Here is a 23053-nt window from a genome sequence, read left to right on the forward strand (position 1 = left end):
CCTTGGCTATAGTGTTGGCAGGGCCACTGATTATAGTTTTCAGGCCAACCCCAGCCTCTCCTCTGCCCTTGCCTTGGCCTCAGAGCCAGTCATGGTGCAAATTAAAGTCAAGGCCAATTTATACACTCCCACCCCTGTCACAGCCTTGGCTGAAGGTCTGTCCCAGGTTGGTGTTTTCATACAATGTCCAGTAGTCACTCAGCCCCCTTTCCAACTATATGCTCTGCCAGTGATATAAACAATGTGCAGAGAAACCTCACTCAGAAGAATGGCTGTGTGCCTGAGCGCAGCCCTGTGGAGGGTGGTGGTCTTCAGCCACTCCAAGGCCACCAGATCTGCCACTGAAGTTGGACCTAGGGGTGGAGGAAGGAAATGGGGCTTTGAGTATCTTCTATTTTTTCCCCTCATTTTAATTAGCACAGGGAGATAGGAGAGTATGGAAACTCAGTGCTAAGTGGGAGAGTTACGTAATAATGAATCTCCCCCTTAAATTCACATTCTCTTCAACTGCAGGTACTACTAATCTTCTTTCCAGACACAAAATAGGAGTTTGGAGAGTGGGAAAGCTGGATGGGAGTGAGACTGAGGAATCCCTAGACTGGCTCTTTACCCCTGCTGATGTCCACTACCTCATCCTACATGACTACTGAGGAAGCCTCAATCCACATCCATACCAACCTGCACTGATCTGAAGTAATTTCTCTTCCTTTCCTTGCCTCCAATGATAATAAGCCCTACAGAAGATCTATGGAGAGATAAGCAAACAGGAGGCTATAGAAACTGATCTCTTGGTAGACAGGGCTTGGTCCCTGTTCTCTATATTTGCATTTTTCCAGTGTTTTCTCCTTCTGGTCCCTTCTCCCCATTGCCCTGTTTTAGGGCTGCTCCTCCTCCTCCCTGCTGCTTACCATTTTCTTCTTTAGTCACTGCCCTGGCATTTCCCTTGTTCAAAATTGGGCTAGGGTGAAGCATAAGGATAGGAAAATCACATGGGAAATTAGAAAAGAAGATCTTACCCTTCTCTAACCCCAATGCTTATGAAGACTTCCAACTAAATCAGTTTATTAAACCCTGGATCCAACAGGGGTTAGTAAACTGACAAAACATAAGGGATATAATTCTCTAGTTCTTCTACCATCATTCCAATCTTAACAGACACAGGGCACTTTTCTCTTCATCATTTCCTAGCTTCACGTTGGGTTAACATTTATAAACCTCACAACAACTGAGAGTTCTAGAGACTTAGAGAACACACAGATATTTACAAATGCAGAGATAAACAGATAGAGGTACAGGAGACAACGGAGAATGAGTCCTTGGTAGAGAGCAGCTCCTAACACACCGATCCCTCGATACAGGTACCTGTTCGCCAAAATTTTCTACCTCTCTTTCTTCCTCCAATCTCCTCTGCTCCATTCCCCAAATCTGACAACTCAAACATCCCTGCATGATAGCGGTGGTTTCAATAAGGATGGAATGCTCAACCATGGAAGTTAGATGGGAAATCAATGAAAAGTATTATTTCCAAATTTCATCTAAGTTCTTATGTTTCCTTACTCTTCCTAAAACCTATTGTTTTCTGCACCACATCGAGAGTAAAAAGGACTGTTCGGAAAGTAAGCAGAAAGGAGATCTGGAGTTTCCCCTAGACCCCTACCTGCTCAACAAAAATTAGGCTAATTTTCTTTTTCTTTCCCGGTCCCTTTGAGGTCCTCTGCCCCCTAGCGATCCTTACAGAAGCATGAAGTGCCGCAAACTTAGGAACAGATAAATGCGTAATACACATCCAAAGACCAAAAGAAACGACAGTGGGAGAGACTTGGTTATAACTGGTCAGACTAGTAAGCAGGACATGAGACCCTTTTCTAATTCAAGGCCTTGATTATCAAACACTTACAACCTGTATTTACACGCTCTCCCTTCCAGGGCTACCCAGGCAACTGTTCTTACCAATAGCAGCAGCCCTTCCTCCTATTATATAATCCGCCATTTCTCTGTTAGAAGCTGCTATTATACTCCTTTCCCTTCCCAAACACGGTCGGAGGTTGGGTGAGGGTCTGGAAATTAAACTAGCAAGACAGATCATTTAAACTTTATCGTTGTGTGCCACTCAAATTACCTCCGTCCCTCTCTCTCACAGCTCGCGCCTCATGACCAGGTCCCGTATCCCACATTCATCTCTGATACCCATATCCACACTCCCAAACCATGCCCGCCTTCTTACTGACCTGCTCTGCTTGGATCAGGGGCAGTTCTCTCATTTCCTTGCCTCAAGGGGTGCCGTGCCCTACAGAAAGAGGGACCGACAGTCAGATGGAAACAGGGACACGAGACAATGGCGGCGGCCGTGTTTGGAGATTGGCCCCGCAGCTGGGACGAGATACCTGCTTTATCAGATTAGGGGCCGTAACTGCCAAACAACAGTCACTTTGGGGTGTTCCCTTTTCCTTCCCATCCCCAGGGCTCCTCAGAGACCCGCTCCTAGTGATTAAATTAACAGCTACCTTTTCCTCTGCAGGCTGCCTCGCCACGTCCCCAATACCAAAACCAACTACGAGAGTAGCTAGTGTAGTTTTGGGGATCCGGCCTGATGGAAGCGGACTGATACCGGCTCAGCAGACGCCACTCTCTCCGCGTCAGTGACTTCCGCCCCGCCTACCACGGCTGCTTCTGGTACTGGGATAGGCAGCGGCGGAAGCTGGATATAGAGAAAGCAGCGCTGGACGGAGAGAAGCTGGCTTATATTAAAGGGTCTAGTTATTGGTTCCCGTCTTTTAGGAGCTCCCCCCAGCAAGTCTACATTTTTTGCGCCCTGTAATGTTTCCGAGTTTCAGGCGGTGACGTCAGTGAATCAGCTCCGGCTGGACGAGGCGGACGGATACCAACGTGCCGTATTTACACCTTCACGTCGCGAAAGTGTCGTAGTTACAGGTTCACGTCGCCAAGTCCTTAGGCCCACCGAAATGGGCAGGTTGGAGGAGGGGGCCGAGGTAAGGTTGGGAGAGAGGCTCGAGACTGAGAGAGGAGGAGAAATTCTAACCTATTTCAAAATCTATGTGTCCGTTCTATGAGAGAGATCCTTCCAGGGACTCAATTTCCTACATGAAATGGGGCGGGGCGGCTGGAAAGCTGCTCTGGTCTGTTTTGATCAATATCAGACACCTTGGTCTTTTCTGGTTCCTCTCCTAAATCCCTCAGCCTTCTTGCTTACCAAATTTCTTGCACGGAAATAGTAAAGGTAAAGGTGTGATAAGCATACAGGGAAAACAAACGGAGGAGAGAAGCGTATGAATATCAAACTACCCTTGTGTGTCAGTGGCCCATTCTTATGCTCTGCCTCCCCTCCTGATGCCTACGATATTTTCCACACCTAAATATGTAGGAGCTTGAGAGGGCATGAGGAAAACAATTTTGTACTCACGGAAGAGGATTAATACTCAAATATCTTTGTGCCAGTAAACCACCCCCACACCCCCAGATGTCACAGGTTGCTTGTCACCTACAATGGGGAATGAGGTAGAACAGAGGTAAGCAGCTACTAATGTGAGAACGGATTAAATGCCCAATTATCCCATTATCCCATTGTGAGCCCCTTCTAGGCCTGACCCACCATATCTCCTGCACAAAAAGTCAGGTCCGGTAGAGGAAGTGTCAGGAAAACAGGCTGAGAGAGGAAAGGCAATTTAAAGCCAGATCTCCCTAGAGGTTCTGGGGTGACCCTCCCAAGTTCTTTCACTGTTCAGGGGGCCACAGAGGGGAAGAAAGTGGGAGGGAGCTGCCATGGAGGCCTCCACTATTTTTCTATTTGTTTATTTGTAGTATTTTGCAATTTGCTTTAAAAATGTTTTGGAAGATCTTAGTGATACAGGGAAAATTCCAAAAAAATGATGCCAAGTGAAAAAATATTCTCTAAAACAATGTTATCCAGATGCTAAGTTATATAAAGGTAGAGTATGTGTAAAGAAAAGCAAAAATGAGCAGTGAAAATTGTGCTCATGATTTGGATTGTGAGGGGGTTTTTCCCTTTAGTTTTATAGTCTTCTGTATTTTCCTCACTTCTACAGTAAGTATATTATATTCATGAAAAATTCAGTATCATTTTTAAAAGAACTCCACTGTGGATTTTAAAAGATTATGGTAAAATATAGACAGTATAAAATTTACCATTTTGACATGTACAATGCAGTGGCATTAAGTATGTTCACAATGTTGTATAACCATCATCATCTAGTTTCACAAATTATTTACAAACCCCATACTATTTAGCACTTGCTCTCGTTCTCTCTACCCAGGCCCTGGCGACCACAAATCTGCTTTCTGTCACTGTGGTTTACCTATTCTGGATATTTCATATAAATGGCTTCTTTCACTTAGTAAATTATTTTCAGGGTTCATCCACATCTTAGTGTGGTGGGTTTTTTTTATTGTGGAAAAAGTCACCTAACATAAACTTAACCTTTTAACCATTGTAAAGTGAACAATTCAGTGGCATTTAGTACAATCAAATTTTGTACAACCATTATCATGATCTATTTAGAGAACATTTTCATCACTCTAAAAGGAGACCCTATATCCATTAAGCAGTCATTTCCCTTTTGCTCCTGACCCTGGCAAACACTAATGTACTTTGTATATCTATGGATTTTCATACTCTGAATGTTTCATATAAGTAGACTCATACATTATGTGGTCCTTTGTGACTTCCTTCCTTCACTTAGCATCATGCTTTTAGGGTTCATACATGTTGTATTAGGCATTTCTTGCAAAGTTCCTTTGTGCCAGGACCCATGCCTGCTTTAGTGGGCCACTAGGTAGAGCATATGACCAAGTTATACTGTCTCCAAAGGACAACTCTGAAAACAGCATGTGTCTCTTCTTACCAGAATTTATTGACAAACTACCCATGGAGTCACATCTGATGTAACTGCTAGGGACTGCCAGGGTGAATGGCAGAATTGGTGGCAGGGGGTAAGGGGGTAGGGAAGGACCTTTCAGTCCTCAACCCATTGGCTCATGGTTGGGTAGGGGAAAAGTGATCCAAAACACACGGCATATAATGTATAACATCACTCTTTATTATGAAAAAAAACCCCAAAGTAATAACAACAACAGTGATCGTGAATGGGGCAAATAAACAGAACAAATGACAGGTAGTTAGGCAACTGTGGCTTCTTGGTCAGCCAGGCCTCCAGCTCCAGTCATGGATTATGGCCTTAGGCAGGAGAAAAGAGAAATGATGGTGATGAAGACAAAGATGACAGCCAAAGGCTCTTTTTAAGGAATTTCTTTGAAGGCTTCCTCTGGGATCTTGCCCTCGGTCTAGAGAGGAAGAGTTGGGGTGTCAGAAGAGCCAGCTCCCTGAGTTTCATTCCAGGGCACCAGCTTCCACCTTCTTGGCCTTCCTGAAGGCCCAGAAACATCTATCTTTAACCCACTTGACACCCAGACCTCACCTTGAGCGCAGTGAAGACCTGAGCAGCTCTGGTGTAGTTCCACTCATTGTCCTGAAGGCACCTGGCGTGGGAGAAGAACAGGTGACCTCCATTAGTACCACAGTACAGACACGCAGACCATGCAATGCCACCACAAAATCTATGACACTGAATCTATGCTGGGACACATGTACCAGAATAAGCACTATGTGTAATGAGGAAGAATGACCTAGTGAAAACCAAAATGTCTTGTCACTAGCATTCATGGCCACTAGAATTCAAAACGGAATAGAGATGTTCAAAAGAACAAGGGAGCTTAATATATATTGATAAAGATGCTCAAGAAAATAAAAGGTGTAAATTTTAAAATACAACTTTCCAATCACTTTTAAATTGGTTTATAATGTACATATTGTAGTGTTCATCCTTTTAAGGTGAAACAACCACAATTCAGTGATTTTCTAGAGTATTCACAAGATTTTGCAATCATCAAAATTCTGCAATCAACCACCAAGGTATTTTTATCACTGTAAATAAAACTCCTTACCCATTAGCAGTCACTCCCTAGTCCCTCCTTTCCCCAGACCCTAGTGACCATTAATCTGCTACCTGATTATATGAATTTGCCCATTTGGGCATTTCATGTAAATGGACTTATATAGTAAGTCTTTTGTGTCTGCCTCTTTCACTTAATATAACAGTATCAAGGTTCATCCATGTTATAACAGGTAACAGAACTTCATTCTATTTTATTGTTGAATAATAATCCATTGTATAGATATACCACCTTTTATTTATCCTTTAATAAATTGATGGACATTTAGGTTGTTTCCACTTTTTGCCTATTAAGAATAATGCTGCTGTGAATATTTGCACACAATTTTTTGTGTGAACATTTGTTTTCAACTATCTTGATATATATCCAGGAGTAGATATGGTACATGCATGTTTAACATTTTGAGGAATTGCCAAACTGTTTTCCTTAGTGGCTACATCTTCCATTCCCACCAGCGGCATATGAGGGTTCCAGTTCCTCCACATCTTTGCCAACACTTATAGCCATTCTAGTGTGTGTGAAATAGTATCTAAATCTATTTTTATTTTGTATTTTGCAAATGACTAATGATGTTGAGTATCTGTTCGTGTGCCTTTTGGTCGTTTTTTTTTGTTTGTTTTTTTTTGATAAATGTCTATTGATTTATCTGTTCATTTTAACTAAGTTACTTGCTTTTTCATTTTTGAATTCTAAGAGTTTTTTTAATATATTCTGGATACAGAAACCTTATCAAGTATATGATTTGCAAATATTTTCTCTGATTTTTTGGGCTGTCTTTTTATTTTATTTTTAGTGTCTTTTGATGCAAAACGTTTTATGTTTTGATGAAGTTCAATTGATTTAACTTTTATTTTTTGTTTGTGCCTTTGGCATCATATGTCAGAAACTGTTGCCTGATTCAAGGTCACAAAGAACTTACCCCAATATTTTCTTCTAAGATTTTTATAGTGTTAGCAATAACTTTTGATTTATATTTTTATATGGTGTGAGATAGAGGTACAAATTAATACTTTTGTGAGTGGATATCCAGTTGTCCTTAAATCAGTTGCTGAAAAGACTATATTCTTTACTCACTGAATATTTTTCCACTCTGGTTGAAAATCAGTTGTCCACAAAGGTGAGGGGTGTGCGTGTGTGTAGATTCTAATTCTATTCCATTGATCTATATGTCTATCCTTAAGCCAGTAACACATGGTATTGATTACCATAGCTTTGTACTAAGTTTTGAAATAGGGAAGTGTGAGTCCTCTAACTTTGTTTTTTCTGAAGATTATTTTGTCTATTCTGGGTCCACTGCATTTTCCTATGAATTTTAGGGTTAACTTGTCAGTTTCTACAAAGAAACCAGCTGGGATTTTGATATAATTGCATTGAATCTGTATATAAATTTGGGGAATATTGCCATCTTAACAATATTAATTCTTCTGATCCACAAACATGAGATATCTTTCTACTTATTTAGGTCTTTTTAAATTTACTTCAACAATGTTTTGCAGATTTTGGAGTACACATTTTGCATTTTTTGTTAAATTTGTTCCTCAGTATGTTATTTTTTATGTTATTGTAAATGAAACTGTTTTCTTAATTTCATTTTCTGATTGTTCATTACTAGTGTATAGAAATACAATTGATTTTTGTGTATAGATCTTCTATCCTGCAATCATGCTGAACTTGTTTGTTAATTATAACATTTTTAATGGTTTCCTTAGGATTATATATATGCAAGTTCATGTCATCTGAACAATATATTGTTTTAAAATTATTAACATATATCAGAATAAAATTAATATACATATGTTATGAGCTCACTTTTTTTTGGAAGCACAACATCTAAATAATTATTTTTATAAATTAACTGCAAGTTCCCATTATGCACTCCTTTGCCCTCTTAGCTCATTCTTATTCCCATAGATTCCCAGCACTCACTTCTGAGACCACTGGAGGCTTATCCCAGACTGGGTGGAGAAAGCCTGCACCATTTCCTGCTGCTCTGTGGAGAGGGTGGGCAGGGAGCCAAAGGTGGGCGTAGGTACTGGAATGGAGAACGCAGTCTGGATTTCTTTTGTGCCGGCATTCCCCACAGTCAATATATCGTTCACGATGCACAGACTGGAAGAAAGATGGGCCTTCAGACTCCCAAAAATGATCCTGCCTCCACTGCCACTCAGGAACCAGTTTCCTTCCATACCCCAACTGTGCCTGCCCCCCAGATTCCTTGCTTGGTACCTCTGCCTCTCCCATTGAGCTCACCTTTGAAGAGATTGTCTACTAGCTTCACTCAATTTTTAGATTTGATAAGAATGCATTTACCCTTTACAACAGCCCAGAAAACGGATAATCTCCATTTTCCAAAGGGGACAATGAGTCACTAAGGTCTTATAACTTCACCAAGATCACTTAGCTAGGTAGTGAGTGTTGAGATCAGGAAAAGAATCTGGTATTCTGATTCCAGAGCCCACAGCCTTAACCACTAACCTAGAGCTCTCCTTGTTGGCTTTCCACAATACTGAGGAAAGCTCCAGGCTGTACCACCACATTACCACACCACTGGAATTCGGCTGGGACGGGTGTTCATGCTCATGCTGCACCCACAATACAGCACTTACCTGGAATCGCTGCTAGAAGACAAGATGAAGGTCCGGGTGAAGGCATAGACAGGCCCTTGAGAGTTTCCTTCCACTTCAATGACAACAAAAAGCAACCACCCTTAAGAGTTGTACATACTTTTCACACACGCAGCATTCCCCAGTCGGGGTCTTAACCTGACACTCTTGCAGCACCCTTATGTGATCCAAACAAGGACAATTTCTCACTATGACTCAGGAGGGCATTTCAAGGACTGAGAGGGCAACAATAGGGATAATCAACTCCCAGTAATAGGACCCTTAACATGTGTCAGATCCTCTGACAAACACTTGGTCATTTCATTCACTTTTTTAAAGCATCCCTAGAGAATGGTATTACCAGCCCATTTTGCAAGTGAGGAAACTGAATGGTTAGATATTGGGCCCAAAGTCACAGAGTAGGGAACTGAGATGAAAGCTTCAGGATGTGTTTCTGACACATGAGCTGTGTTGAGGTAGAAAGGCATGGATGTATATCAGAACACAATAGGTTGAGGGCAAGGGGGGTGTGGGAGGAAGGGAAGGGGAGGGAGGGGGAAGGAAAGAAGGAAACAAAAGAAATAAAAAAGAAGAGAAAAAAGAAAAGAGAAGAAGAAAAGAACAGAAAAGAGAAAAGGAAGCAACCTGGGAAGTGGGGGAAAGTTTGGGAGTAAGTCCATTAGGGGAAAGGGAATAGTGGAGGATCTGGTGAGGGAACTCTGCATACACTCACCTTCCTTGAAAACTCCACTGACAGAAAAACAGAGCATCATTTCCTGAAAGGAGAGAATGATTATTAGGGCTGTCAGTATCCTTCTAAACCTCCTACCCATGTCTGACTTTCTTGGTCTGTGGGAGAGAGGAAACAGGTGCTCACCGTGTGGACGCACAGATCTATCACATAGGAGTTAAGGTCATGCTGAGTTTTGGGCAACACGCAGAGGGTGCTCACAATGTCATGATTTGTACGCTTCAGTAGCTGAACCCGCAGGTCTGTGGAGGGAGAAGGAGGAAGGCTGGGCCCTTGTCCACTATGATTGACCCCTTCACACCCCTTTCCCATGCCGATCTCATATCACGCAATTACCAGGATCCTGGACTTTTTTCATATTCCTGTTATCCTTTAAGTACTCACACAAGCTGCTTCTAGGAAATAAAGAGAAACAGGAAGTGGTGGTCCAGGCAGGGTAGGTGTTTCCAAGAGCTGGCCTCTGTCTGCTGGGGAGCAACATGGCCCAGGACCAGAGTTTGAGCTCTGATACTCACAAAGCTGGGTCTTCAGAGTTGAAGAGAACAGTCAGGGAGAAGCAGGCCTCCTCATGGTAAGCACTGAGGAGACTTCGTCGGTCTTCAGAATCATAAATCAAGTAATACCTGTGGGGGGGGGAGGGGAGGACAGGTTATCTCTCTGATTTGGGCTTGCCCCCAAGGGACCTTGAAAGCTCCTCTCAACCCATGAGTAGACCTGTGCCTCTCCTGTCCCAGTCCTCCTTTGATTTATGATCCCAGGGGTACTTACTGAAGCAGGAATTGAGAGACTAGATTCTTCAGGGTCTCAGGTCCTTTATAGCTTTCCTGGAATCAAAAGACAACTTCAAACTATGTAGGAGACAAAGCATCCCTTGCAACACCCCAATCTTGCTCGGTCTGTTCTTACCTTACAGGGTTTTATTATGTCCATGTCTACAATGTCAATTACAGTTGGTGGGGGTAAATCCTCGCCATCCTGGAGAAGGAAGGAGTAAGTTAGCAGCATAGTCCAGGGAGGTGGTCCTGGGTGATTAGGGGAAAGGATGGAACCAGGAGACGGTGAAGGTCAGAGGCCAGGACTGAAAGGACCCTTGAAATTCCATGGGCAAGATTCTAATGGGTGTCTGCATCATATGGCCCTGGAAGTCTCTACTGTTTTATGCAACTTGTGTGTGTGTCTGTTTATCTATCATCTATCAATCTATCAATCTATCAATCTATCAATCTATCAATCTATCTATCTATCTATCTATCTATCTATCTATCTATCTATCTATCTATCTATCATCTATCTATCTATCTATCATCTATCTTCTATCTTCTATCTATCTATCTATCTATCTATCTATCTATCTATCTATCTATCTATCTATCTATCTATCTATCTATCTATCCATCCATCCATCTATCTATCCATCCATCTATCTATCATCTATCTATCATCTATTTCTCTCTCCCTCCCTGCCTCCCTCCCTCATTCCCGCTTTCCCTGTCTCTCTCTCTGTACATTTTCACAGAGATTATATTCATGTCTTTTTCAGGAGTCCATGCCCCCCTAAATGGATAAGGCTCTGATGCAAACATGTCATCTTGGCAAGACACAAAGGGCTTGAGGGCAGATGCATTGGCTGTCAATGTTAGTAAGAGATGATGATGAAGGTAGGCACTTACCAAGCGTAACAAGTTGGGGAAACATTTCCTGATGACACTGTCCAAATCCAAAAATAGAAAGAAGTGGTTGATAGTTTCAGTTGTGATGCTTCCATTTACTTAAAACACTGAAGGCCTGAACAGAGACAGGTGTTCTGCCCACCCAGCAGCCCCCTTTCGCTTTCTCAGCCTCTGATTTCAAGGCTTCTGGGTCCACTCCCCTGCTGAGCACTGACCATCTGCCAAATGGAATCTCTGAAACGTACAATCTCACCTTTCTCCACACCTCCACATTCATATTATTTCCATTCCTTCCTCTGTGCCTCACCGTTTCCCTCCCCTGCCACTCTCTCTCCCTCCTCCTGGTTAGCTCCCACCTAGAGGGCCCTGACTCCTTCTCCAGAGCCACAAGACACAACATATGGATCTCAGACTGCAGGGTTTCTTCCCCCTCCCTGTCTCCCTTCCTTCCTCCAGGTCCCCACGGATGGCTCCAGAAAGAAGAGGGAATAAGGTGGACGCCCAGGGCTCTGCTACCTCACTGGGGGTCCAGCATCCTGTTAGGAACAGGACATGCCCCAGGGATGGTTTGGGACACTGGGGCAGGGAGGTGAGTGAGGAAGGGGTTAAGAGACAGGAAGGGAAAGGGAGAGGGATGAAGACAGAAAGAGAGTGAAGATAGGGGAGGAGATTAGGAAGACATAGAAGAGTAGAGATGAAGGAGAAAGAGAAGCAAAGGGAAGCGAGAGAAACTCCATCTTGGGGGTGAGGATCAGATAAGAAGAGAGAAGAAAGGGCTCCTCTGCAGCAGCCCTTTCCTTCATCTGCCCCTGGCTGGCCCTGGGACCCCAGGTTGGAATGGAAAACGTGCATCCGTTGGCCTCAGGGCCATGGGATGTTGGCTGAACCTTTGTCACCTGTGAGACTCAATCTCAACTGGGCGTGGGAAACACACCAGCCACGGGATCAGGAGACTTTCCCCAGAGAAGTAAGGGGTCAGGCCCCAGCTGAGCTTGGGATGGGGGGATCTTATGATCACCACGTTCTCTCCTCATGGCCCCTGTGCACCTGTGCCTTTCTTAGTTGGTTCCTTGCACGAGGAATCCTACCTGTTTCAGGCCACCCAGGGCTCCTCTGAAGGACCAGGCAGGTGATGTGATGTGTGAAGAAAGGGGCAGTGCCCCTGAGAGGACTGTCCTCCTGTCTCCTCAAACCCCTCTTCCCTCTGCCTTCCACTGCTGCCCTCTGCTCAGTGGCGGTGGCTCACTTCTGGCCCCTCGACTAGGGAACCCTGGATTCTCCCAAGGACAGCCGAGCTTCTGGCACTGGGCCAGAGGAACGAATGTACTGATAGCAGCCCCCCCAAGGCCTCAGCCATCAGCATACAGAGGGAAAGTCCTCATGTCACTGTGGGATTGTAGAGGAGACCCTTTTGAAGGAAAGGAAAGAAGGTTCCTCCCAGAATAGGACAGGGATACTCTATATCATCTCAGAGACAAGAAGCCCTGTCTGAGCATGAGGCCTTAGGCTGGAAGATCCTTCTCAGTGCAGGGCACCAGCATCTGTCTCAAGGCTGGACCCTCCTGGTTCTTGTGATGAGGGAAGAGTCCTGCCTCCTGAAGCACACTCTTGGGAGGGCATGCTAGAGAACAGTGGGTGCAGAGAGGTGGAAACCAACCCCAGACCAAGTGATCAGGTCAGAGGAAAGAAAGGAGACTTCTAAGCTCAGGTGAGAGACACATACAATCAGAAAGAAGAAAGCAGGGCCTGTAGTACTCCTAGAGGACTAGAGGTTTCATGTCCTGCAGAGGGGTACTGTCAGGGGTAATTTGACTCTTAGGGGGCAAAGGAAGTCTCTCTCACAGAAAGGGTGACAGTGATGACCACCAACCTTATGTAAGTGGGCTGGTCTGGGAAGGTGTCACACAAGGGGTTCCCTTTCAGCCACAGTTCTTCAAGCTTCAGCCCTTTTATCTTGTCCAACTCACAGGCTGACTTTAGCTGAGAAATATGGGGAAAAATGGAAAATGAATACCAGAAAAAGAGGTACATCTGGGCTCCTGCACCCACAGCCCTTTTCTTCCCCCACAGGTACTTTTTCATCCCTCCTGTCATCATTCTGATAACCACTGCCACCCACCCTCAATCCAACTTTGATCTGGCTCCCTGTTCTCACCTCATTTTTGGAGAGGTTCAGGATGTTGACTCTGGGGGCCACCTGTGTAATTTCAGACACACAATCCAGCTTGTACAGTTTGTTCTTGCACAAGTTCAAGGATAAAAGCTTTGGGAAAGAAGAGTTAAGAGTGATAGTTACTATCTAGGACCTTGGAGACAAATCTGCCCTCCATCCCATCTGTTCCTTCCACCCCCTACCATAACACCAGCACTGAGCCTAAGGCCTCACCTCAGGGAAATTCTTTTTGATGATCTCCAGGATGGCAGTCATGCAGTTTCTTCGATTAAGGACTATAATAATACCATGGCCCAGTAAGTCTTCAGGGAGCCGAGAATAGGAAATCAGAAGGTTGAGAGGGTTCCAGGACCAGGACCTCCCTCATTACCATCCCTTAGTCTCCCTCCCAGGCAGAATCCTCTGCCCTCACCTGCCCTAGAATTACTACTATCAGCTGTACCTGGGTCAAAGCGAATCTTATGAAGGTCAAGAGCTTTCTGGGAGACATCATATCGTTTGCTTATGGTCAGCTGCAGAGGGAGATGAAGAGAGACACTCTGAGGTTGTTGTGGTGATAGGGGAATCGGGGACTGATGGAGGAAGAGGTGGGTCTGAGTGTGGGCACACAACATGCCTTGTGTCTGCATTACCTTTAGCTGCTCCATTTTTTCTGGCTCCAATTTATTGCACACAGAGTAGGGTACAGCAGAAGTATTGACAAAGATAGGTATCTGCAGGAAGAAGAGGTGGGATAAGCACCAAGAACTCTAATATGAAAGGTTAGTAGCCTGTGGCCTGTCCTCCTGCTTTGGGACTAGGTACAGAAAATATCCTCAACACACACCTTTTGGTTCTGCTCATCACAAATCTTGTAGCTGACATCCTTCAATGCAGAGGCAGCACTAGCATCCTGGACAAAGAACTGGGCCAAGTGTTTAACATAGTGAAACTACAGGGATTGAAGGCAAAAAAAAAAATAGTGTCAGAGGCCAATGGCCCAAGCTGAGCCAGGTCTCTCCCTATTTCCTGTGCCCCCTCATCTGGCTTCACGATCCCTCTTACGTCCACTGGAGTGAAGGGGACACTGCAATGACTCTGGATTGAATTCATTAGCCATGTCTTGTCATACTTTATCCCATAAGGGACCTAAGGATGAGAAGAAGGGAAGGGGTGGGAAAGAGGAGAGACAACATGGAAACAAGTGTGGAGAACAGCCCAACACAGTGTTTTATTCTGACCTCCCACCAAACTTTAAAAGACTTTAAAGTAGGGACCACTGACATGATTTCAACATTTTATTTTTTGGCCAGATATGGATTTTCTAATTGTCCTTTTACTCTATTCTGATATTTACTTCCTAAATAATCAAATTTAGATGCTTAAAATGATCTTCCTTTAATAAGGTTCCAGGGAAGATCCTACCTATTGAAGACCCTACCTGTCTGTCCCTCTGATAAAAACTTCAGAGAATATACCCACCCCACCCCCAATCAGCTTGAGCCAAACTGAGACGTCTGTTGAGTAGTTACTCCATCTCCTTGGCAGTAGTTTCTACCTTTGCCTGTAGTCAACCTCCTGTGATCTTCCTTCAGTCAGTCTGTTCCTCTTTTATTGCTTCTCTGAACCTGCCCTTTGGATAATCAAAGATGTTTACTCCTCCTATCCTTAACAAAGTTCTTGGCATCTCTATATGAGATCAACACAACTTCCCTTGATCTGCCTCTCCTGCACATTCCCTACAGTTTGTCAGGATACTCACTGTGATCTTGAACCAGTCCCCTAGGGTTCCATCCTGTGTGTTTTCCATTTGTCGCTCTGGAGGAGTTCTATCTTGGTATGCTTTAATCCATTTCACGCTAACATTGTTAGGGTGGAAATCAGAGAGGGTTCTGTGGGGGAAATGCATAGAAGTGAGTGTCCGTAAATGTACAGAAATGCTAAAAAGTCTTCTATATATGCTCACCTCAATTATGCCAGGTCTACAAATAGGGTTGTTCAACCATTATTCCAGCTCTATCACTCTTCACTTTTACAGTAAGAGAAGAAAAAGAAGACCATGGAGACTGAAAGAGTTGCACAGTCAGGTCCTGCTACATGCAAACTAGGCTGCCTGAATACTTACTGTCTTACTTGAGGGTCCTTCTGGGAATCCCTCATTGCCTTGTTTCCATAATCCTCCAGAAGGTGTAAAGGCTGAGGTTCGTACCCACCATATTCATAATGAAGTTTCCCCTTGCCAAAATTCTGGAAAGAATCTCAACCTTTATTTTTCCTTGAAGAGAGCTACCACTATTATTGTAATTTGAAATTGAGAAGAAAAAAAATTTGAAGACACACCAGTGATCACGTACCATGTACCACCTCTTGGCCTAACATTATGGTAGGGAATCCATGGGTCAACCTGCCTGAGTAGAATAATCACACAAACCCCAGAAAGAAAATTCCTCTACCTCCCTAGATACGAGTCTTACTTGAAAGAGGGCATAATTAAGGAAGAAATCTTGAAGTACGGAGTAACTATGTGGAGCCATTTAGAAAATGAGACAGGATTTATAAAGAACAAAAGTATGAATACTCATGGGTTATACACTAGGAAGGCATATGACTTTTGCCTTCTTTCAGGCCACTCTAATCTAATAATCCTGCCACAACCCAGGAAGCAAACTCTCTCATACCTTCCAAATATAGTCAGGTACCAAATTGATTTCATTACTAATTAGCAAGCTCTACTTTTTCAGTACAGTCCAAGTTTTAATGTCAGGTGAGGCTGATGTAATAGCTTCCTAAACTGCCCCCCTCCTTCCAGCCTTGCTCTCAACAATACTCTGAAATATCCTGAGTAAGCTTTCTTTTTGTTCAGCCAGAAATGTATTTCAGCTCAGGGGAAAATTCTAACTTCTGCTCTTTTATAACAGGAATCTCAACAATGAACTGGAAAGACAGAAAAAGATCTAAACACTTGTAGTTGACACTATTTGCTTCTGTTATAGATACATAGTTTGATTGCATTATGGTCAGAAACATACTCTGTATGATTTCAATTCTTCTTATTTATTTACTTACTTTTTTACTGAAGTTATCAGTGTGACATTGGTTAATAAATTTATATAGCTTTTAGGTATACAATTATACAGTACATCATCTGCATATTGTATTGTGTGTTTACCACCCAAAGTCAAGTCTTCTTTCATCACCATTTATCCCTCCTTTACCCTTTTCTACCTCCCCCAATCCCCCTTCCCTCTGACAGTCACCATACTGTTATCTGTGTCCATGAGTCTTTCTAATTTTTCTTCACTTAATCCCTTCACCTTTCTCACCCACCCCTAACCCCATCCCTCTGACAGCAGTCAGTCTGTTCTCTGTATTCAGGAGTCTGTCTCTACTCTGTACGTTTATTTTGTTCATTAGATTCCATATGTAAGTGAAATTATATGGTATTTGTTTTTCTCTGTCTGGCTTATTTAACTTAGCATAACACTCTTCAGGTCCATCCATGCTGTTGCAAAAGGCAAGATTTCCTTCTTTTTAATGGCTGAGTAGTATTCCATTGTGTAAATGTATCACCGCTTTTTTATCCACTTATATACTGATAAAGATTTGGACTGCTTCTAAATCCTGGCTATTGTAAATAACACTGCAATGAACATAGGGTGCATTTATTCTTTTGAAGTAGTGTTTCAGGTTTCTTTGGATATATTCCCAGAAGTAGAATTGCTGAGTCATAAGGCAGTTTCATTTTTAACTTTTTGAGGTAACTCCATACTGCTTTCCACAGTGGCTGCACCATTCCCACCAACAGTGCACGAGGGTTCCTTTTTCTCCACATTCTTGCCAACACTTGATGTTTGTTGATTTAATGATAGTAATTCTGACAGGGGTGAGGTGATATTTCATTGTGGTTTTAATGTGCATTTCTCTGATGATTAGTGACATCAAGCATTCTTTCATACGTCCATTGGCCATCTGTATGTCCTCTTTGGAGAAGTGTCTATTCAGAACCTTTGTCCATTTCTTAATTGGATTGTTGGTTTTTGGGGTGTAATTTTTTATAAGTTCCTAATAAGTTTTGGATATTAAGCCCTTATCAGCTGTATCGGCGAATATGTTCTCCCATTCAGTGGGCTGTCTTATCATTTTGTTGATGGTTTCCTTTGCTGTGAAAAAACTGTTTATTTTGATGTAGTCGCACTTAGTTTTTCTTTTGTTTCCCTTGCCCAAGGCAATATATATAAAAAAAATATTGCTACAAGAAATGTCTGAGATTTTACTGCCTATGCTTTCTTCTAGGATTTTTATGGTTTCAAGTCTAACATTTAAGTCTTTAATACATTTTAAGTTTATTTTTGTGTGTAGTATAAGAAGATGGTCTAGTTTCATTTTTTGCACATATCTGTCCAATTTTCCTAACACCATTTATTGAATAAACTATCTTTATAGCATTTTATATTCTTGCCTCCGTTGTCAAATATTAATTGACTATAAAAGAGTGGGTTTATTTCTGGGCTGTGTGTTCTGTTCCATTGATCTATATATCTGTTTTTATTCCAGTACCAGGCAGTTTTCATTACAATGGCCTTGTAGTATAGGTTGGTATCAGGTAGTGTGATATTTCCAACATTGTTCTTCTTTCACAAGATTGCTGAAGCTGTTTGGGGGTCTTTTGTGGTTTCATAAAATTTTTTGGAATATTTGTTCTAAATATGTGAAATATGCCATTGGAATTTTAATAGGAATTGTGCTGAATCTATAGATTGTTTTGTGTAGTATGAACACTTTAATGATATTAATTATTCATGGTATATACTTCCACTTATTTGTGTCTTCCCCAATTTCTTTCTTCAGTATCCAATAATTTTTCAAATACAGGTCTTTTACCTCCTTGGTTAAATTTTTCCCTAGGTATACCTTACATTTTTCTTTTGCTGCAATAGTAAATGGGATTGTTTTATTTTCCCTTTTTATAGTAAATTATTGGTGTATACAAATGCCATCAATTTCTGAATATTAATTTTGTATCTTGCTACTTTGCTGAGTTCATTCATCAGTTCTAGCAGTTTTTTGGTGGAGTCTTTGGGGTTTTCTATGTACAGTATCATGTCATCTGCAAATAATGACATTTTTGCTTCTTCTTTTCCAATTTGGATGCCTTTAATTTCTTCTTGTCTGTTGTGGCTAGAACCTCCTGTACTATGTTGAATAAGAGTGCTGAAAGTGGACATCCCTGCCTTGTTCCTGATCTTAGCACAAACATTTTAGTTTTTGCGCATTGAGTATGATGCTGGCTGTGGGTTTGTCATATAGGGCGCCTTTATTATTCTGAGGCATGATCCCTCTATTCTCACACTGCTGAGTGTTTTTATCATAAATGAGTGCAGGATTTTATCAAATGATTTTTCTGCATCTATATATGATTGTGTGGTTTTTATTTTTAATTTTGTTTATATGATGTATCACATTTATGGATTTGTGAATATTCTACCAACTTTGCATCTCCAGAATAAATTCCACTTGATCATGGTATATGATCTTTTTAATGTATTGCTGGATCTGGTTTGCTAATATTTTGTTGAGGATTTTAGTGTCTTATTCATCAGGAATATTGGTCTATAATTTTGGTTCTTTGTAGTGTCTTTATCTGGTTTTGGAATTAGGATAATGCTGGCCTCATAAAAAGAGTTTGGAAGTTTTCCCTCCTCTTGAATTTTTTGGAATTGTTTGAGAAAGACAGGTGTTAGTTCTTCTTTTAATGTTTGGTAAAATTCACCTGGGAAGCCTTCTGGTCCAGGACTTTTGTTTGTTGGGAGTTTTTTTTAAAAAAATTACTTCTTTGATTTTATTGGTTGTAATTGATCTATACAGGTTTTCTGAGTTTTCCTGATTCAGTTTTAGAAGATTGCATGTTTCTAGGAATTTGTCCATTTCACCCAGGTTGTCCAAATTGTTGGCATATAGTTGTTCATAGTATTTCCTTACAACCCTTTGTATTTCTCTGTTGTCTGCTATTACTTCTCTTTCATTTCTGATTTTATTTATTTGGCTCCTCTCTCTTTTTTGTTTCATGAATCTGGTTAAAGGTTTGTCAATCTTGTTGATCTTTTCAAAGAACTAGCTCTTGGTTTCATTGATTTTTTGTATTGTATTTTTCTCCTGTATATCATTTATTTCCATTCTCATATTTATTATTTCCTTCCTTCTACTTATTGTGGGCTTTGTTTGTTATTCTTTTACTAGCTCTTTTAGGTGTAGGGTTAGATTGTTTATTCTTGCTTAAGGACATAGCTCTGTAATGCTGTAAATTTTCCTTTTAGGATTGCTTTCTCTGTGTCCCATAGATTTTGGGTTGTTGTGTATTCATTTTCATTTGTTTCCAGGTAACTTTTGATTTCTTCCTTGATCTTATTGTTAACCCGTTCATTATTTAATAACATGTTATTTAGCCTCCATGGGTTTGAATGTTTTTCAGATTTTTGATTGTAATTAATTTCTATTTTCATACCATTGTAGTCAGAGAAGACGCTTGATATGATTTCAATCATCTTGAATTTAAGACTTATTTTATGTCCTAACATATGATCTACCTTTGAGAATGTTCCATGTGCCTTTGAGAAGAATCTGTATCCTGCTGCTTTGGAATAGAATGTTCTGTAAATAAATCCATCTGATCCAGTGTTATTTAAGGTTGCTGTTGCCTTGTTGATTTTTTGTCTGGAAGATCTATGCATTGATGTTAGTGGGGTGTTAAAATTTCCTACTATGACTGTATTGCTGTTGATCTCTCCCTTAATGTCCACCAATATTTTTTAATATATATATACTTAGGTGCTCCGGTGTTTGGTGCATATGTTTATCAGGATTATATCCTCTTGTTGGATGTATCCCTTTAGTATTATGTGGTGACCTTCTTCGTGTCTCTTATGGCCTTTGTTTTAAAGTTTATTTTATCTAAGTTCTGCTACCCCAGCCTTTTTTTGGTTTCCATTTGCATGTCATATTTTTTTCCATCCCTTTCCTTTCAGTCTGTATCTTTTGTTCTGAGGTGGGTCTCTTGTACACAGCATATATATGGGCCATGTTTTCTTAAACATTCATCTACCCTATGTCTTTTGATTGGAGCATTTAATCCATTTACATTTAAGGTTATTACTGAAAGGTAATATTTATCGCTTTTTTTCCCCTTATACCTATGTTCCTTTCTCTCTCTCCATATATATATATATATATATATTTATCTATATATCAGTCCCTTTAGCACTTCTTGAGTGCTGGTTTGGTGGTACTGAACTCCTTTAGCCTTCTTTTGTCTGGGAAGCTTTTCATTTTGCCTTCAATTTTAAATGATAGCCTTGCTGGATAAAGTAGTCTTGGCTGCAGGTTCTTGTTTTTCATCACTTCAATACTTCATGCCAATCCCTTCTGGCCTGCAGTGTTTCTGTTGAGAAATCAGCTGACAGCCTTATGGAAACTCCTTTGTAGGTAACTGTCTCTCTCTTGCTGCTTTTAAGATTCTCTCTTTGTCTTTAACCTTTGCCATTTTATTTATAATGTGTCTTGGTGTGGGTCTTTTGCCATTATTTCTTCAAACAGGTTTTCTATCCCTTGCTCACTCTCTTCTCCTTCTAGCACTCCTATGATGTGGATTTGTTATACTTGCTGTTACCTCAGAAGTCCCTTAGACTTTCCTCATTTCTCTTAATTCACTTTTCTTTTTGATGCCCTGCTTGGGTGCTTACTATTATCTTTTCTCTAACTCATTGATGTGATCCTCTGCTTCATATAACCTGCTGTTGATACCTTCTAGTGTATTTTCATTTCTGACACTTTCCTTTTTATGGTTTCTATGTCCTTTTCCCTGCTTATACTATCTCTTTTTAAAATATATGTATATTTTTATTGATTTCAGAGAGAGGAAGGGAGAGGGATAGAGAGATAGAAACATCAATGATGAGAGAGTCATTGGTCAGCTGCCTCCTGCATGCCCCCTGTTGGGGATCAAGCCAGCAATCCGGGCCCTGACAAGGAATCAAAACAAGACTTCCTGGATCATAGGTAGATATTCAACATCTGAGCCACACTGGCTAGGCTTACTATCTCTTCATTTAAGTTCTTGCTGAGATCATCCACTCTTCCCCTAAGGTCCTTGAGCATCCTTATAACCATTGTTTTAAACACTGCATCTAGTATTTTGGTTGCTTCAATTTCATTTAATTCTTTTTCTGGGGATTTCTTTTGTTCTTTCATTTGAGACATATTTCTTTGTCTTCCTGTTTTGTCTCTGTGTATTGGGTATATCTGCTATGACTCCTAAACTTGTTATGATGGCTTTATGATGTAGGTGTCGTATTTGTCTTAGTGGCACAACCTTCTAGATCACCTGAGCTTGGTCCTCCAGGAATGTTTCTTGTGGTTTATGTGCACCCTCCTGTTGTAGTTGAGCCTTGAATGCTGTTAGCCATTTCCTGGGTGGAGCTGATCTTTCTAGCTGGCTGACTATAAGGATAAAACCTCAATTACCATGTCTGAGTTGCTGTACTAAGGCTGCACTCCAAGGCAGGGTTATTCCCAGCACGGTCTGGTGCCTGGTGGAATCCCCCTTTGGATGTTATGCTCGTGAGGCTAGTTAGGTCAAACTCTGATGTGGTCTGATGCCCATCACTGGTTGTCTTGATTCTGGCTCCACTCAGTGGGATTCAGGTACAGGTCAGTATCAGACATGGTGTGTAACTGGGCTTGGGCTACCTGTCTGGAGCTATGATGCTGTTCACTGTTTGTGGCTATGTCTGCTGGGCTTGGGCGTGTGTGACAGGGACCAGGCTCACTACCAGGATCAGCTTCCTGAAGCTTTGAGCTGGGGGTAGATCAATAAAAGTCCAAGGCTCTTTGAGGTCCACCTCCATAAGTCAGCTACTCCCCTTCCCCCTGATATTGCCTGGTGTTCCTCTAGAGCCTTCTGAAGAAAGACTGTAGGGTGGGTTCAGGCTGGGAATGACCCACAGACCCTTCCACAGGTTGTGAGCTCAGTACAGCAAGGCAACCTGGGTCAGGAGGATGGGACTAATGGGCCCCCTATTTAGGGGTCATAGAGTCAGACACTCAATTAAGGGAAAGTAGTTCCTACTCTAGGGCCAAACCACTAAGTCTCTGCTAGAGTTTCCAACTCTAGTTCCCTTAGGAGCAGCACACCACAGGTTCAGGTTGGGTGCGGCCAGCCAGCCCTTCTGTAGGAGCAAGTTCATCTGGATGGAGTCACAGCTGGGTGGAGCCTTGGGAGGACAGATCAAAAGAGGCTCTAGTTGGAGGTAGTGTTGGCTAAGCCTGAAAGAGGGGGCCAATCACTTCATCCTGGTCCCAGACAATAGTCTCCAAGGGGCACACACTCTGAATGTCACAGCTTGGGGCAGCACTCCCTTCCTCCATCAAAACTGAGTGCAGCAGAGTGGGGTATCTGGGACTTGGAAGGGCAGATCCAAACAGTCTCCCACTGCAGGTGGTGTCAGCAAGCCTGCAGGAGGGTGGCAGGCAATTCTTCCACTTCCTAGGATAGTGGGCACTGAGTTCTGAGCAGAGATAGGAGTCCTCCCCACTCCCCAGTGATGGAGCTACACAGCACAGCACCCACCTGTCTGATTCCTAGACAAAAGTCTCCCTGGGAGACACACGTTGAAAGTCCCAGCTCAATACAGCACTCTGAACATCCTGCTTGGCTGAATTCATCAGGATGGGGCAGTCAAGTGATTCAACAGGTGCATTTGCTATATGCTCAAGGTGGGGAAGATAGGTTCCCTTTCCAAAGCTACACAATTCAGTTACAGTCTGAGTATCTGTCAAGAGCCTCTCCATAAAAAGAGCTCCCCAAAGGTCACTGCTGGGTGCAGCCAGAAGATCC

General features: G+C 42.1%; 2 protein-coding genes across 3 annotated transcripts in view; both read right to left on the reverse strand.

Annotated features, from left to right (window-relative positions):
- The window catches only part of LOC107523990 (G protein-coupled receptor-associated sorting protein 2-like), a 28558-nt gene extending 25716 nt beyond the window's left edge, over positions 1 to 2842 (reverse strand). For both annotated transcript variants that reach the window (XM_016195721.2, XM_016195719.2), the window contains exons 1-2: positions 2505 to 2842; positions 2229 to 2287 (exon numbers count right to left, since the gene is read on the reverse strand). The gene's annotated coding sequence lies outside the window, so the exon portion shown is untranslated. The remainder of the gene's footprint in view (positions 1 to 2228; positions 2288 to 2504) is intronic.
- A 2432-nt stretch (positions 2843 to 5274) lies between these two features.
- On the reverse strand, positions 5275 to 15324 carry LOC107524010 (nuclear RNA export factor 2-like). The gene is made up of 20 exons (XM_087813357.1): positions 15290 to 15324; positions 14927 to 15056; positions 14230 to 14313; positions 14012 to 14116; positions 13818 to 13898; positions 13628 to 13697; positions 13399 to 13487; positions 13168 to 13275; positions 12883 to 12992; positions 11013 to 11049; positions 10249 to 10317; positions 10111 to 10166; positions 9858 to 9965; positions 9679 to 9737; positions 9469 to 9584; positions 9325 to 9367; positions 8595 to 8667; positions 7915 to 8097; positions 5454 to 5514; positions 5275 to 5319 (listed from the first exon to the last, which is right to left on the reverse strand). Exons 1-20 carry the CDS (start codon positions 15322 to 15324, stop codon positions 5275 to 5277), a joined length of 1662 nt encoding a protein of 553 aa, XP_087669483.1.
- Positions 15325 to 23053: the final 7729 nt, after the last annotated feature.

This window comes from Miniopterus natalensis, chromosome X (genome assembly GCF_054644295.1).
Source record: "Miniopterus natalensis isolate mMinNat1 chromosome X, mMinNat1.hap1, whole genome shotgun sequence".
NCBI classification, from domain to species: Eukaryota; Metazoa; Chordata; class Mammalia; order Chiroptera; family Miniopteridae; genus Miniopterus; species Miniopterus natalensis.